Source organism: Danio aesculapii, chromosome 3 (assembly GCF_903798145.1).
Source record: "Danio aesculapii chromosome 3, fDanAes4.1, whole genome shotgun sequence".
Lineage (NCBI taxonomy): Eukaryota > Metazoa > Chordata > Actinopteri > Cypriniformes > Danionidae > Danio > Danio aesculapii.
Window position 1 is genome coordinate 24,723,352 of NC_079437.1, and position 17,437 is coordinate 24,740,788.

The following is a 17,437-nucleotide window of genomic DNA, read 5'->3' on the forward strand; positions in this document are numbered from 1 at the left end:
TTTATTTGATCGCTTGGGTTTATATTTCAAAGTCTAAAGCTTGAGTAAACATAATATTTTTAACGTATATTTAATGTACACAGGCTTCATTTATTAAATTTGTGAATCTGAAAATGAAAATAAAATGTTATATGTGGATTATGGTAAGTAAGACTGTTTGAAAAACTCAGTGGTGTGCGTACTGTTCATGATGTGTGAAATATTGGAAGATCTTAATATTGTTGTGTGTGAGGCATCTATCAGTGAAACATACTGTCTTAATAAAAGCGTAGACAGTACTAGATTATTTTAAAAAGACATAAAATCAAATATATAAATAAAATAAAGAATAATAATTATATTAAGAAACTCTGAAACATTTCTGCAGTCTGTATTCTTTGATGAAAGAACCAAATTCCTTTTAAATAGACATAATTTGTAATAAACCGTCTTTAACTGTCTCTTTTAACAATTTTTACTTCCATTGATTTTAGTCCTTCGGATTTTTCACATCACCAAGTCATTTGTGCACATCATAAAAGCCTTTTTCATTCTTTTGAACAAATTGTGAATACTCTGGTACAGTACAATCAAGCAGAGGTTTATAATGAGTTCTTTGCTGTTCCCTTCATTATTAAAGGGCCCCCTCTTTCGGTTCAAGTCTACCTCAGAATTTAAAGAAAAATGCTTGATGATGGCCATCGAGTGCTGTGAGCAGAGGGAGCAGTGGGCATGGCCGGTAGAGCAGAGGAAAAAGAGGGGAGCGAACAATTGTTGTCAGTTGGCTGACAAAATGAGTCAAACCATGAGGAGACCCATAATTTTATAGTTAAAGTTAAAATGCAAAGAAATGAAGAGTAAGTAATTTAGTGCCCCGCTACAAATGTTTTTCGTAATTTCATATACTCATAACCACAATTTATTATATCATCATAAAGATAATCATGTTTATATAAACCAGTGGTCTCAAACTCAGGGCCGCAGCTCTGCATACTTTACCTCCAGCCACCTCCAACTCACACCTGCTTAATAGTCTCTAGTAGTCTTAAACACCTTGAATAGTTGGATCAGCTGTGTTTAATTAGGGTTGGAGCAAAACTGCAGAGCTGCGGCCCTCCAGGAATCCAGTTTGAGACCCATGATATAAACACTATAAATGAGGAGGACTTCTTTCTTCCTGAATCCCCTGGTCTGAATTGCAGACACAGTGGATAGAAGTGCAGCAGATCTCTTGTCCTTTCCATTTCTACCATTTGCCCTGCCGGTAATCTGGAGTATTTTAAATATAGGCGAACAGAGCAGCACGGATATAGGCTGAATGGTAACAAACTCAACTGATAAAAGATCACCATTCTCCAATTCTCGTACAGCTCTCCCGACAAACATGTTTGCTGCAAAACTAACAGCTTTACTGTATCGGCCCTGACAGAATCGCTGAGAAAAACATGCAACAAACCCCATGGATCATGGAAACAAACACATACTTCATGAACGGCTAAATACTGCGTGCCGTGCACAGACGCGTCTCACCCAGTCATTGGGTCTCACAGCTTGGCAGGTTTGCCTTGCAATCAGAAAGTATGTGCTCTCATGAATAATTAAGAAGCAGGGTCTTCTTACAGGATAAGAAAACTCCTATAAAACTGCTATAATTAATAATGAGAAACCGACACTTCATCACTGCACTAGCAAATTCGCGCTACGCCACCAATTTTGATCTCGCCCCAAAAATTATTTAAAACCTGGAAGCTGAAATTAGCAGACAAATATTCAAAATTATCCAGTTTTCCCCACAATTAAAGCTGACAAGTGCTAATGTTGTCTTAACTGATGCTCAACACACACAAATCTCTTGAACTTTCAAAAAAGTACTCCAGGGTTTCTTGAACCCCTAGTGGCTCATGTCATGTTCATAAAAAAAGTATTTTCTTATTTTTCTGTTGTCCAACCCCTCAGAACATCACTTGCGTAGGTCTTTTCAGGATTTTTTAAAAGCAAAATACCAGAACTAGTTAGTAATACACTTTTAAACATATATTTTGCTTTAAACATTGCTGTCAGACTATGGCCCGATCCCAATTCTATTTTTGTACCCCTTCCCCTTGGCCCTTAAAACCAAGTGTAAAGGGGAAGGGCTTCAAAATTTACGCCTAAGAATTGGGACAGCACTACAGCACCTGCACATGTCATCGCAATCTCATGCTTCATATGAGTGAGCTGCTGTAGTTACTCCAGTTGCTTTTTTTTGGTATTTATCTTCAAGAAATCACTGAAGGCATATATTACGTTTTCATAACGATCTAATGTAGCAAAATAAGATCGTAACTATACTGTGCATTTACACAGTGGCCATATTCATCTATGTAAACACACCAAAAACAACATTAACATTATAGCAGACACTGTAAAAAGGTCATTCCCAGCCACTAGACTTTTCTGAAGGGTATTCGAGTGTCATCGAGTGTCAGAATGTTAGTGGACTACTGTACAGGAGTTATTATTATGAATTATAGACAGCAAAATTTAGCGGACTTTATTTTAGCGGGTTTTTAAAAAATGACAGTAAAATGCGGTTATGAATATATTAAAACGTGTTTGTTTGTTTGTTTGTTGCAAAAATTCGTAATAATGACAAAAAATACTAATTTGTGGATCTCCTTATTCCGGGTTAAGCTATACTGCCGTTGTGGCTGGTGTATTCTGGGAAATTTACCCCTTGGTTTCAAGTGTGGTCCTGGAAAATCTTCGTTCAAAGGGGTATTCACCCCTTCCCCTTAGCCCTACGCCTTCAAGTTATAGAGAATTGGGACACCCCTACCCCTTGACGTGAATGCGCAAAACGAGGGGTAGGGGTAAGGGGAAGGGCTAAGGGGTAGAATTGGGATTGGGCCTATATGTCTTAAATGTATAAATTGTATACAAGAATCTTGAAGTTTACTAATAAAGGGGAATGTATACAGTGATATATTAACCAATTATCAAGCAGTTCTCTAAAATGTTGTACTTCAGCGATAAACATAACTGACAGATAAAAGGCAAGAAACGTGTCATCACCTGAGAAGTGCATGAAAAAACGCATTATGGAAGAATACCGTGAGGCAAAACAGATTAAGAACTTAAATAGGCCAAGGACGCAGGCATGCTTCTGATTAAATAAAACCCATGTTCTTAATGGTGTCCTTGCAACGGTTGTGTCAAAAGATGCAGTTGAATGTTTGCAGAATAACAACGTGCTCAATCATATAGGTGTTTCATAAACAGATCATGTCCGTGATCCAGCAACTTGCATGCTATTTTATACTGTATGGTGCATTTCTTGTAACGTGCCTGGAATTACACTCACCAAGTGCCAAAGGTGAGTAAAATCAGCATTGGTATATGAAATTCAGCAGTTGGCTGGTGACTTTAATTAGATCTAATAATGTCTGAGCATGTGATATGGTTGATAAGCAGGATAATCTACTAGAATGGCATTAAACACTTTGAATTAATATCTCATGGATTTGTTCTTTGCCACTATTTTGAACATTAAAACTGATTAATGGTTAAAGCTGATAAAACTCAGCTACTTTCACATCAAATAAAACTTTTAGCAAGTATTGATAAGGTGCAGGATTGCTTGTTTGTTTTATGCACACCATGACATTGTGATTTTTCTTTTCTACAAATCTATCGTTTCTTCAGGTGTATTCCCAGCAAACAATTTTGTGATTAATATACGTCTAAACATAGACAGCTTGGCTTAAACAAGGCTAAAGTTGGGTGGTCAGTAAAAATCTAATAGACATTTAAGAATAGCCCAAAACTAGACTAGTCGTCAAATAGACAGATTAAACAGACTTTATATGTGTAGTCATTAATTTCTCTTTATTTGATGACTAGTCTAGCTTTGGCCTATTCTTATTCGATTTTCACTGACAGCCCAAATTTAGCCTTGTTCTAGTCAAGACAACCATGTTTAGACATCTGTTATACATCTTTTAAAAAATGCTTGCTGGGCAAAGTTTGAACTGATAAATCTATTTTCAATAAATGAGAAGCTTTCCACTGGCTAATTGCAATTTATATTTTACAGTCGATATACTACGAAACAGCAATACTATGAAATATTTCATAGTTATTTTATACAGTACATAATGTATAAATTCTCACACCTTGAGGGAATGATATCTATTTCTCCAGGCCATGAGTTTGTATGTTATGTCAACTGACTGGGTACGAATAAGCAAATACTGTTGGGTATTTTGAGGCACTAGTTTGCGAATGTTAAGGATGATTTGAGAAATGTATCAAATCACATGAGAAAATCTGTAAGAAAATGTAAGACAAACATTCTGAATTTTAAAAATATACATTCTGAAGCATACTAAATTGTATACATTCTTTCTGAATAATAATAATAATAATAATATTAATAATAATAGTTTAAAAATAATAATAATAAAACAGATATTTAAATCTGACATCAAATATTTAAATATTTAAATATTTAAACACCAAAATATTTAAATCTGTCATCATTCGCTCACCATTCACTGGTTCAAAACCAATCTGGGTTCTTCTGTTGCACACTAAAGAAGATACTCTGAAAAATGCTGATAGCTGGCACCCATTAATTTCCACATATTTTTGCAATGGAAATCAATGTGTTCCAGCGATCAGCATTCTTCAAAATATCTTCTTTTGTGTTCAACTCATAAAGGTTTAAAACCACATAAGGGAGAGTAAATGATGAGGTAATATAAATTTTTGGGTGAACTATCCCTTTTACAGTTGTACTCCGGCTTGTGTGTCTACAAATACACCAGAAGGGGGCAGCAAATAGCAAATGATCAACAAAAAGTGTCCTTCACAAGATAGCAACAGAAAGGAGGAGGATTTTTTTGAGGAAGTTTACTTTACTACAAATTTTAAATTGTTATTGTGTTTTTATTTTCTTTTATGTACTGAATCTCCAGCTAATCTCCATCAGTTAAATGATAATCTTGTTGAAATGTGGTAATCTTACATGAGCCTGTGAGCCGTTGATCATGAGATAGTAGAGTTTGCTGAGGATGCTCTGCTGAAGCTGATCCCATGACACTGATCTGTCCTCTCGCATCAGAAACGGAGGACCAAATCTGCAGGTAAACACATGCGAGGTTAGTTTGTTCAATTCATTTTTTCTGCACAGCACTTTCACAAAAAACTATTGTCCCAAAACAAGCAAATTATTTCATTACACTCAGTATCTGAAAAAGTTAAGGTGTGAGAAAAGTGGACAAATTATATAATGTACTTGTAAAATGTGTGTTTACATTGTCAAACCAATGCAATAATGTTGTCAAAGTAAGCTAACAGAGAAACGTTCATCATGTTCACAGATAAGAGACACATTTTACATTTACATGAGGTCACTTTTTTTTTCAGTCAATCCTTTTCATGATTTAGTATTTTGTGAGGTTTATTTCTGACAGTCAATTACTGTATAGACGCTATAGGCTGCACGATATTGGAAAATTCTACATTGCAATATTTGGTAACACTTAATTTATTGATGGCCCATTTGAGTATTAGTAGACCGTCTGCTTAATATCTGTTGATACTGCTCCTTCAACAGACATCTAACTGACTATAAAAATCTTTGCAAGTACATGTCAACCTACACTAACCCTAACCCCAACCTAACAGTCTTATAATCTAATAATCTAAATCAATTTATAATCTAATGAGAATTAGTTGGCATGTAGATGTAACTTAAATTCAACAAAATAAATAAAATAAATTGTGACCCTATATTTTCTCCTCTACAATAAATATACACTGCGATATAATTTCACCAGATAACTTTGTGCCCTAACAGTTTTCTGGAGAGAGCAGCAGTATTCAGGTACAGAAATTGAATAATCAAAAAATAATTAAAGTAAAATAGCACTGTATAGTCTTCATCATATAAATAATTAAATATAATCAATCCTTTTAAACTTTTAAAATGCTTTAAACTCTCTTCAAATGCTCACAGTCACAGGCCTTTAAACACATGCAGATGATAAACTTTCACTTTATTATGGTTTAATTCTGCAGCGTCTCCACAAATCTCTTGTGTTTTTACCTGTGCTTTCTGGTCTGATCAATAATCCTAACTCAACATTGAATATGTTGCGATGTGACTATTACAGATGCACACATTGCGATATCGATGCTCAGACAATATATTGCGCAGCCCTAACAGATGCTTAGCTTACAAGTATGACTACAAAAAGCAATTTAACTTGTCTGAATAACTTGTCTGGATGATTTGAACCCTTCAAAGATACATAAAAGAATTATGCTACAAAAAGAATACAGCTTTACCCTCAAAATACATGTCCTTTAATATTCTTGAGGAGATTTTTGTATCTTCTTATTTTTTAAAGACTTATTACAATAAGAAACAAAGTAAGTAAAATAGCGTGTGTGTGTGTGTGTGTGTGTGTGTGTGTGTGTGTGTGTGTGTGTGTGTGTGTGTGTGTGTGTGTGTGTGTGTGTGTGTGTTTACAGGTCATGGTGTGAATTATGTGCAAGTTGAAATGTAAATAATTTAATGAATGAATTTAATTTAATCAATAGAAAAATGGTAAATGCAGCAATTAAAAAGTAAACATTTACTTATAAATTAGAAAATGTTGATGAAATGTATTTCCTACACTTGGAATGGGTTTTTATGGTTAATTATTTAAAAATATCTAGTACAATTGACATCAGATACATTTTTATTAACATTTTCATATGTATTTATATTTAATTTAATGTTTTTTATTCTTCAAGGCCAGCAACAAAATTATTCATGGTTCTAGTTTATGTTTTATCTCAGTATATGCAAGTTCAGATAACTTTACTGCCACATTAAAAGATTTCAATAACGTAAACCAATTGCAATGTTAGCCTCATAAACATGCAGTTACATGCTATGGAACTTGCATTACTTTTGACAAGGCTTATATTAATGTATTAGTAGTCCTTGAACTTAAAAACCTACATAGATTTCAGTTGGTGACCACATTTTTAGGCCTTTTATGTTAACATTTAGGTCACTTCGAGGTGTTTATTTGTCAGATAAGCGTCTGCATTCGGACACTGTCCTCAAAAATGTCCTTAAAAATCCACCCCACCCTGTTTAGTTTATTTGTCTCTCTTCTTCCAGCAGGAGGCTAGTGATTAAGTTTCTAGCCAGATTTCTGCCACAGGAGCATGAATAAAGGAGACAAAACAAACAAAAGTGAGCTGAGGGAAAGCGAGTCTTTCAGAATGCGATAAACACGTAATTGTGTTGGGCCTTCGCCTCAGCCAAAAACAACTGTGGAGTTTTCCCTGACAGGAGGCAGAGAGAGAACTGAGATCTGAACAAACACGCTTTGATGCCGTGAACGTCACAGTTCGCCTTGGGCAACAACACCGTGAGATTTTCACCAAATTATACAGCAATAAAGTGCCTGTACGCCTATCTAACTGTCCAGCTACTATGTCTGATGCTGCACACTCTCTAAACATCAAATACACAAATTTAAAAAAAGAAAACAGCATTTGGTAAACATTTCAGTAACATAATTTGGTGTAATTACATTGCAGATATCACAAATTAACACTGTCTTTAGTATAATATCAAAATACAGATATATAAATTGAGCTTTTTATTTTAAATATTCATTTTAAATGAGCCATGTGCTCTAGAAGCTATGCAATTATATAAATGTATGATTTTTACTATAAAAGGTGCATTTCTAATATATGGAACTTAAAAATGTTTAAGATTAAGAAATTTAATGTAAATAGCAGATAACTGTGTAATTCAACTAGTAAAATGCAGTTCAATATTTTTTATATCAAAATATGTTTTTACTAAATCAATATTTGTGTATATCAAGAATTTGATTTCTGGAAATTATTATTATTTTTTTGCTGGTTCATAATATCAAGAATGATAATTTTAAGCAAAGACATTCATACCCTAGAAATAATTATGAACATATGAAGACATTGTATGGATATTATATACAGTTGAAGTCAGAATTATTAGCCCCCCCTTTGAACTATATATATATATATATTTTTTTAAATATTTCCCAAATAGTTTAACAGAGCAAGGAAATTTTCACAGTATTAATTATTTTTTTCTTCTGGAGAACGTCTTTTTTGTTTTATTTCGGGTAGAATACAAGCAGTTTTTAATAAAAAAAAATAAAAAAAAACATTTTAAAGTCAAAATTATTAGCCTTTTTAAGCTATATATTTTTTCGATAGTCTACAGAACAAGCCATCGTTATACAATAACTTGCCTAATTACCCTAACCTGCCTAGTTAACCTGATTAAACCTTTAAATGTCACTTTAAGCTGTATATAAGTGTCTTGAAAAATATCTAGTCAAATACTATTTACTGCCATCATGACAAAGATAAAATAATCAGTTATTAGAAATGAGTTATTAAAACTATTATGTTTATAAATGTGTTAAAAAAAAATCTGCTCTCCGTTAAACAGAAATTGGGGAAAATAATAAAAAGGGGAGTGGGCTAATCCGGGGAGTGGGGGTGGGGACTAATAATTCGAACTTCGACTCTATATATACACATTATATAGACATGGTATGAATATATTTAAATATATAAATTCACTGTAGATTTGATAGAAATTAAGAGAAACCTGAAAAATCTTAGTTTCTCTTTATTTTATTTTTCATTTATTAGGTATGGTTTTGAATGTTAAAATATCTTTCATGATATAAATCTATTGTAACAATTTCTCGAAATATATTTAAAAAATTTCAGAAAATGACAGTAGGTCAGAAAAAAAAATCTGCGTTATCAAATATTTATTTATTTTTATTTAATTTTTAATTTGTATTTATTTATTTATTTATTTATTTATTCAGGGACAATGTACAACATGACATGTTGTGCCATAGTTAGATATTAATGTAATTCACATCTGTAGTCCCTGGGCAGGAAGTTGTAACAAGTTGAACAAAATTCATTTATTTATTTTCTTTTTGGCTTAGTCCCTTTATTAATCAGGGGTCACCACAGCAAAATGAACCACCAACTTATCCAGCATATGTTTTACGCAGCAGATGCCCTTCAGGTGCAACCCAACACTGGGAAACACCCATACACTCTTGCATTCACACACATACACTATTACCAATTTAGCTTACACTATTCACCTATAGCATAGGGAGAACATGTAAACTCCACACAGAAATGCCAACTGACCCAGCTGAGGCTCGAACCAGCGACCTTCTTGCTTTAAGGCGATCATGCTACTCACTCCACCCACCACTGCGAAGCAAGTTTAACAATAATATTAAAAAATACTTAGTTACGCTTACAGTATAATACATACATTATTTCATAGCCAATAAAATGAAATGAAATCAGTGGTTGCATATTAGATTTTCTTTGTGCCAAATTTTATGCATGGTTTTAAAAATATTAAAAGTGGTTCTCTCTCTAATATACACTGGTATTTTATTCCATCTTTCTGCTGCTCTAACTGAAAAAAAACAAACAAACTGATTGTCCAAAAACGTTTCTCTTGAGTTTAACTGAACAATCACCTCTAACCAATGACCTGGTCTGTTTTATATTGTCCTGGCAGAATTATTTTCCCATCTCTATCACAATTTGTTATTATTGCATTCTTAGTATCTGTTTTCAAATTACTGCATTACATATCAGCAGGATCTAAATAGCTAAAAAAAATTAAATAACTGTTTTGCTCCTGGTAAACACTATTTAACCCCATTTGCCCTATGAAGGAAGCTAGTAAGGGAAATTACTATGTAAAGGGAGTTATTACATAGACAACAATAACAAAGAATGCCAAGAACAATTAGATTAAGAAATCCTATCTTGGTCAGTTTAATTAGATGCATTTTTATTTATTAAAAATGGACATGCGGAAATCACTACATTAAGCCTACAGCGAGCAATGAGTCACAAACACAATCATTGTGAACTCAAATGTGAAACTCTTTGCTGACTTTCTGAACTTTTCCACTGTTTGATGTTGCACACGCTGAACATCAAAAGATTGCTCTCTCGCAATAAACCTGCTCCTGTGATGATCTTAAAATGACAGAAGTCCTTTGGGATATAAAGTTCAACAGCCAACATTCCATACTTTCCATAATCTGTCATTTTTTAGCTGAAATCTACAGTGATCTATTGTGATTTGTATCATTTATAAATGCATTCATTCATTTTCCTTCAGCTTAGTCCCTTATTTATCAAGGGTCACAACTGTAGATCGAACCACCAACTATCCGGCATATGTTTTACGCAGCGGATGCCTTACCAGCCATAACCCTGTACTGAAAAACACCATACACTCTCACATTCACACACACACTTATACACAATGGCCAATTTTATTTACCCAACTCAACTATACCACATGTCTTTGGATGGTGGGGGAAACCAGAGAACCTGGAGGAAACCCTTGCAAACACAGGTTCTCGAACCAGCAACCTTCTTGCTCTGAGACGACAGTGCTAACCACTGAGCCACTGTGCCACCCATCATTTATAAATGGCTTATCTTAAGCTTTAAATTTACAGTGTTATTTTAGAAGGATTTACATACTAATTCTAATATGTATTAATATTTCAAAACTAAAATAAAACCTTCAGGATTTTCTCACATATGGACACATATTTATTTATTTATTTTTATATATAAATTGAGGGTTTTCAAATTTTTAAACATTTTAAACTACATGCATCAGACCTTGCTCTACAGCAGCCTGTGTAATCCCACAATCCTTGATTACACACACACAGCTAAAGCTTGTCATTACTTATAACAAGGACTACAGTATGTATAAACACTCAGTGCCTCACTTAGCGGTATGATACATGAATGTGCTTCACACAGGTTTCTTCATCTCATTTATATACACTATGAACAGCAGCTATGCTAATTATTCTCTTTATTCTCTATTTCCACCTGGGGATACTCATCCTGAGGCCCTTAGACTATGCAGCGCCAATCCAAGCGATCCAAGACCAGCGACGAGATGATCCTAAGGTTTCCATAATCCTGGACCAGGCCATATCCTGAGCAGCTGCTGTGGTGATCATGGAGGAGTGGAGAGCATGTTCCTGTTCCTGTGACGCTCCAGGGACAGACGGGTCTTCGCTGAGGCCCAGCTTCCAGCCTCCGGTGCTTAGACTGCAGCTCTGCACAAGACACTTGGCCAGTGGAGAAATGATTGTACCCATCTGAGCCTGGTTCTCTCTAGGTTTTTTTTTTTTTTTTTTTCACTTTCGCCAATTGGTGAAGTTTTTTCCTCGCCGCTGTGGTCACTAGATTGCATGGTTCGAGATCTGTAAAGCTGCGCATCGATGGATTTGCTCTTCAGTGTTTGGACTCTCAGTAGTGATTATTAAACCACACTGAACTGAGCTAAACTGAACTGAACTTAAACACTACAAACTGAACTACACTGTTCCAATTTACTATGATCTTTTATGTGAAGCTGCTTTGACACAATCTACATTGTAAAAGCGCTATACAAATAAAAGTGAATTGAATTGAACTATGTATATACTCTACATACACTCAAATAGGGCTGAGTCTTGTTATCTTGTAGTGAGCATTAATATGCACTTGTAGTAGGGTTTTAACCCTTGTTTGTTTGATTGTTTATGTTTGTTTTTATTCCTGCCTCGATTCGTCAACTGTTTAACATTTGTGTTGAGTCTGCCTGTATGACCATTCTCTAATAAAAGCTGCATTTGAAAGCTGATCTACTCATTACACCCAATATGTGCTTTTGAAAAGAAAGCAAGACAGCAAGCAACAATTCATGTTTTAGCACCTTATTACATGCATTTGAACAAACAAAATCGTTCATTCATTCATTCATTCATTTTCCTTCAGCTTAGTCGCTTTTTTCATCAGGGGTCGCCACAGCAGAATGAACCACCAACTTATCCAGCATGTTTTACACAGCAGATGCCCTTCCAGCTGCATCCCAGTACTGGAAAACACCCATACAAACTCATTAACATACACTATGGCTAATTGAGTTTCTTCAATTCACCTATAGCCCATGTCTTTGGACTGTGTGGGAACCCGGAGCACCCGGAGGAAAATGCCAACTGGCCCACCCGGTACTCGAACAGACCTTCTTGCTGTGAGGCTACAGTGCTAATTACTGAGCTATGTGTCACCCACCATATATTCATATTTATACTATTCATCATCGACATAAACAGCTGTGTATGCACTATTTCAAGCTGTGTACCTTATAAAGGAACATCATTTAGTAGCAAAGTAATTGGTTTAACACATTTACATTTCATTTTTATTTTGTTCAGTTTATAGACAGGTTTATACAGTACTACCCTTCTCAAAGCGATTACAATATAATTTGGATTGTGCATTTTTATTCCGATTGAGGTATATGAGGTATAATGACTTTTAAAACAATTAAAATTCTCCATGTAGATGCACATATTTACGTGGTCACATAATTTCTCCTTGCTTTTTTTATCAGAAGTCGCCAAAGACACTACAGCCAATTCACTTTACCCACAAACAGTACAGTAGTCAGCATTTAAAGTGGATCAAAACATGATTAAAATGGTGCCAAAACAAGAACAGATGTTATTCAATATTTTTATACAACAACTTTTCTGAAATGTTGACTAATACATAAAAAGCTGATCCGAGCACCCACATCTTGGCCCAAAGGTGAATAAATCAACTGCAAAATTTAAGTTTTGGATGAATTAAATGCTTCATGGTTTAGTTATGGCTAAAAATAACAACACTAATCCTAATACTCATCGTGGGTTTTATATGAAACCTCAGGCAAATGCATCCTTATGCTATGTGCCTAGCGTTAACATTACGTTTCTATTTTTGCCATTTAATGAACTCACGACTACAGCTATTACAGCTAGTATTAAAATCTTTTCTAGACTTTTTTTCTGACGTGACAAAAAATGTATCAAAATATCACTGCCTTCAAACTGATATCTACTCACTACTAGCTCATCTGTTAGAAACAACTGCATGTTAAAAGTCCCTCTCTGTCTATCACTGCCATTAAAGTGTGTTAGAAACTTGTATAACAAAAGGCCAAGGAACAAAACTTGATTTCTGGAAGCATTTACACCTAAGAGAGTATTGATCTCTGAGCCACTGTCGCTGTCAAAAGCGTCTGAACGATTGCTCTGACGTGACGAGCGTCAAACAATCTTTGACAAGCTTTTAGAGCCAAAGTGAAAAGGTAAGGTATGATACTGTAGATGTTTGGCCAAGCCTGCATTTTCTAGCATTAAGACTTTTTCGACTTGGTGATGTCTTCAAAGGTACACTAATAAAGCTATTACTAGTAGTCTCTGTACATTTACTGCATATAAACGCTTGAAATTAAATGTATAAGTTTACATTTGAGTCTACTTTTGTAAATAACTTCCCTATTAAGCAATTAATGATTTTTTTTCAACATCAACAGACAAGATAAAAATGTTCAAAATGCAATAATTAGTGCACATCTTTAATAGAGACACTTGGGTTTCAAGGCATTTTTTTTCTAGGTTATTACATTAATGTTTTCTTGTGTTTGTATATGGAAAAACAAATATTGGACACATTACAGTTTTTCTTTCTCATGACTTCATAATGTAAAACTTTTTCTATTTTTTTAGCTTGAAACTTTCTAGTAAAGCTCAGAGTGTCTTCTTTCCAATGATAGCTTAATAATGTTTGTAGCTCAGTGGAGTCAAGAACTGTGACTATTTAAAGTTAGGTAGGTGTAAATCCCCAGAAGTGAGTGCTGGCTAACATGATTTTAATATAGTTTAATATAAGTCTAAATTACCTTTATAAAATATAAACATACTATTGGTGAAAATATTATGCTTGCTTTTAAGCTAGAAAATTTTAAAGCCTATATAGTACACAGCATATGCTATATGTAATATAAGCACTGCACAAAATGATGCAAAAGAATAGTGAACTTGAATCATGAGCTAAATCGTGTTGTGACTATAATAGCAATGCACTAAAACATGGATAGTTCATGTTATGTTAACATGTTTTTTGTAGCAGATTTATTTTTATTATTCATTTTTTGTCTTTCTTAAGACAGCGAAGTAGCTTGAAAGGAAGAGTAGTTGGAGAGAGAGAGAGAGAGAGAGAGAGAGAGAGAGAGAGAGAGATCGGGAAAGGTCAACTAAAATCAGATGGCAATTTATACAGCAAAATAACTTTAAATGGCATTACAAAATATACAAAAGACTTAAGTATTTTTCATCAAAATACAGAACTTACATTTAAAATGTATAATATGTTGATGCACGATTCTTTATCATTTGCTGATATTTTTTAATAGACAAAGTTGCACAAATATTTCACGTTGTTGCCAGCTAAAATCTTATTTCTGTCTAATAAATTTAGATGCCATTTACTTTGTCAATATATAAAAAACATAATTGCATTATAAGGTATTCCATACATGCATACAGTATGTTTCTTTTTATGTTAGAAACTTAAAAAATTTGTCAACTAAAATGGTATTTCCATTCACTAAAAAGCAGTGTTGGGCAATAACACGTTACTAGTAATGCGTTACTGTAACGGCTTTACCTTTGACAGTAACTAATAGTGTAATGCATTACTCTATAATTAACTCAAAAATGACTTGTAACAGTAATACATTATTTTTGGTGTGAGAAATCGATAAAGTAACTGAATTATTTTTTGAATGTAACTAGTAACTATTTTTCAGTAACTAGCACAACACTGATAACAAGATATATAATCAAAGCAAAACTTTCAAAAAGAACTGAAAATTACATTATGAAATATATTAAAGTATATCATTTTAACATTAAGATACTAAAACTTTGTTTAAATGAATAGACAATATGTTTTATGCTGTTTGCACACTTGCTGAGACTTTTTTCTTTCGACTTTTAAATGAGGTTTTAATGAATAACTGTTTTTTGCAATCTCAAAATACAGTCAGTACTTTGTACAGTACCTCACTGCCTGCTGTCCCGCTCCGGCTGCATTACACACCAGCAACAGGACCTTCAGCATCCCATCGGCTTGGTTCAGGAACTCGGATGACAAAGCACCGGATGCGGCCAGACGGTGACCCTCCGGCCCAGACGAGGAGTACGGAGAGGACGGAAGACTGTGGTGAAACCCTGCGAGGACATGGAGAGCTAGAGGTCACCTCCTAACACGGGCAGATTTATTGTCTGTGGCTCTACATAGCCGAATAATGTCAAACTTTATTGCGCTACAAAACAAGGTGACATACAGATGGGTAGAGTGAGGAAGAGAGTGAAGGAGAGAGAGAAAGACAGATGGAGACATGCAAATAGAGCACAGCAGACAGCAGACTGAACACAGTAGGGTGTGTGATCTGACGCCAGCCTTCACACACACACACATAATGGACGTCAAGCTTTCAGATGTTGTTTTCCTCCCAATAAACAGCGACTGAGAAACTGTTATTAAGAAACATGAAATTAAGTATCTAGAGTGAGCTAAGCAAAAAAGGTCAAGGGCAGCTATTTAATTTCATCCAGTTGAATTTATGAAGGATAAAAGAGACATGTAACTTTAAGGTGACAATATTAAAAGCGGAAGTGCGTAAAAAAAAAGATTTTGGAAAGATTTTGAAATAGTTTCTTAATGGATAAAATTATAGTTCCATTTTAAACTCATGCTATTGGTGGAGACAGTCAATTTGTCAGGCTAGTCAGAATGTGTAAACATTTGGGACATAATAAAAATGCTTTCTAAATTACAATTCTCTTAACATATTACATGTAGACAGTTTCTAAACTGTACTTATTAAAGTGGACTTGCAAGCTGACACTTTATTAATTTAACATCAGCTAAGAAAAAACAGTGGCTCAGTGGTTAGCACTGCCGTCTCAAAACAAGAAGGTCGCTGGTTTGAGTCCTGGCTGGGCAAGTTAGCATTTCTGTGTGGAGTTTGCATGTTTTCCCCGTTTTGGCATGGTTTTCATCCGGGTGCTCCATTTTCCCCCACAGTCCAAAGACATGTGATATAGATGAATTGGATAAACTAAATTGGCTGTAGTGTATGAGTGTGTGTGATGGGTGTTTCCCAGTACAAGGTTGCAGCTGGAAGGGTATCCGCTGTGTAAAACATGTCCTGGATAAATTGGCGGTTCATTCTGCTGTGGCAACCACTGATGAGTAAAGAGACTAAGCTGAAGGAAAATTAATGAATGGATGTCTAGAAAGAAATCTATATATTTATTCAGCAAAGATGCATTTAATTATTACATTACAATTAATTAAATGTGACAGTACAGAAAATGTATGATCTTACTAAAAACAATTCTGGCCTAAGAATCCTAAACTGTCCCAATTATGCTCTGTTTCATGGACTTTTATTTTATAGAACCTTGTTTTTCTGTGTTGTGCTCTTGTTCCTGGAGTTAATTGTTTCAATATTTAATAATTATGTTGAAGGCTGTTTCTAGTTTTGCTCTTGCGTACACCTGAATTTTCTGCCCTCATTTTGTTTACTTACCTTCTTCTCATGTGTAATTATTAACAATCATTCACACAATCCTACATTTTTCTAAATAATGACTGAAATAATATAATAAAATAATTAAAAACACAAAATAAAGATGGAAGACTACAGTATTTCCCCCATACTTTGACATTATATTTTTCACATGTATTTGAAACATTAAATCTGACACATTGCTTGCATGCTTTCATTTATTTTCCTTCAGCTTAGTCCCTTATTTATCAGGGGTCACCACAGCGTAATGAACCGCCAACTACTCCAGCTGCATCCCAGTACTGGAAAACACCCATACACTCTCACGGCCAATTTAGTTAATTCAATTCACCTATAGTGCATGTCTTTGGAGGAAACACATGTGAACATGCAAACTCCACACAGAAACACCAACTGCCCAGCTGGGAATCTAACTAGTGACCTTCTTGCTGTGAGGCAACAGTTCTAACCACTGAGCCACCGTGCCTTCCTGCTTGCATGCTTTACTTGCATAATATGCATTCTATGTATTTAGAATTACTTCATCATAACACAGAGGCCAGAATTTGACGTTGCCACTCTGATCCATATATTCATATTTATGAGATGGTTAAATACATTTAGTATAAGTTGAATCCAGCATACTATACTCTGAATCCATTAACAGTTTATTGTGCCTTTACAATGGAAGACTGTTGCATGTAATGAACACATTAATTCAGCAAGGTCACATATGCCATCAGGGACAGATGGAAGGCAGACAAGCCTTTTAATCAAGAAGGGACATTTTTATGGCTGAACATCAGGACAGCTGTGTTTCCCAGCATTCCATCTGAGGGTCTTTTCAAATCCAGTTTTGGAAATGAAAAACGTTAAAGGTATATCAGAATGAGCTGTGCTGACTAATAATATGTTTATGCAATCTCTCTC

General features: G+C 34.6%; 1 protein-coding gene across 1 annotated transcript in view; it reads right to left on the reverse strand.

Moving 5' to 3' along the window:
• Nucleotides 1-17,437, reverse strand: part of usp43b (ubiquitin specific peptidase 43b) — a 100,589-nt gene that overhangs the window by 32,082 nt on the left and 51,070 nt on the right. Inside the window, exons 7-8 of the mRNA XM_056453474.1 lie at nucleotides 14,993-15,161; nucleotides 4,988-5,099 (exon numbers count right to left, since the gene is read on the reverse strand). Coding sequence (XP_056309449.1) covers nucleotides 4,988-5,099; nucleotides 14,993-15,161 — 281 coding nt within the window. The remainder of the gene's footprint in view (nucleotides 1-4,987; nucleotides 5,100-14,992; nucleotides 15,162-17,437) is intronic.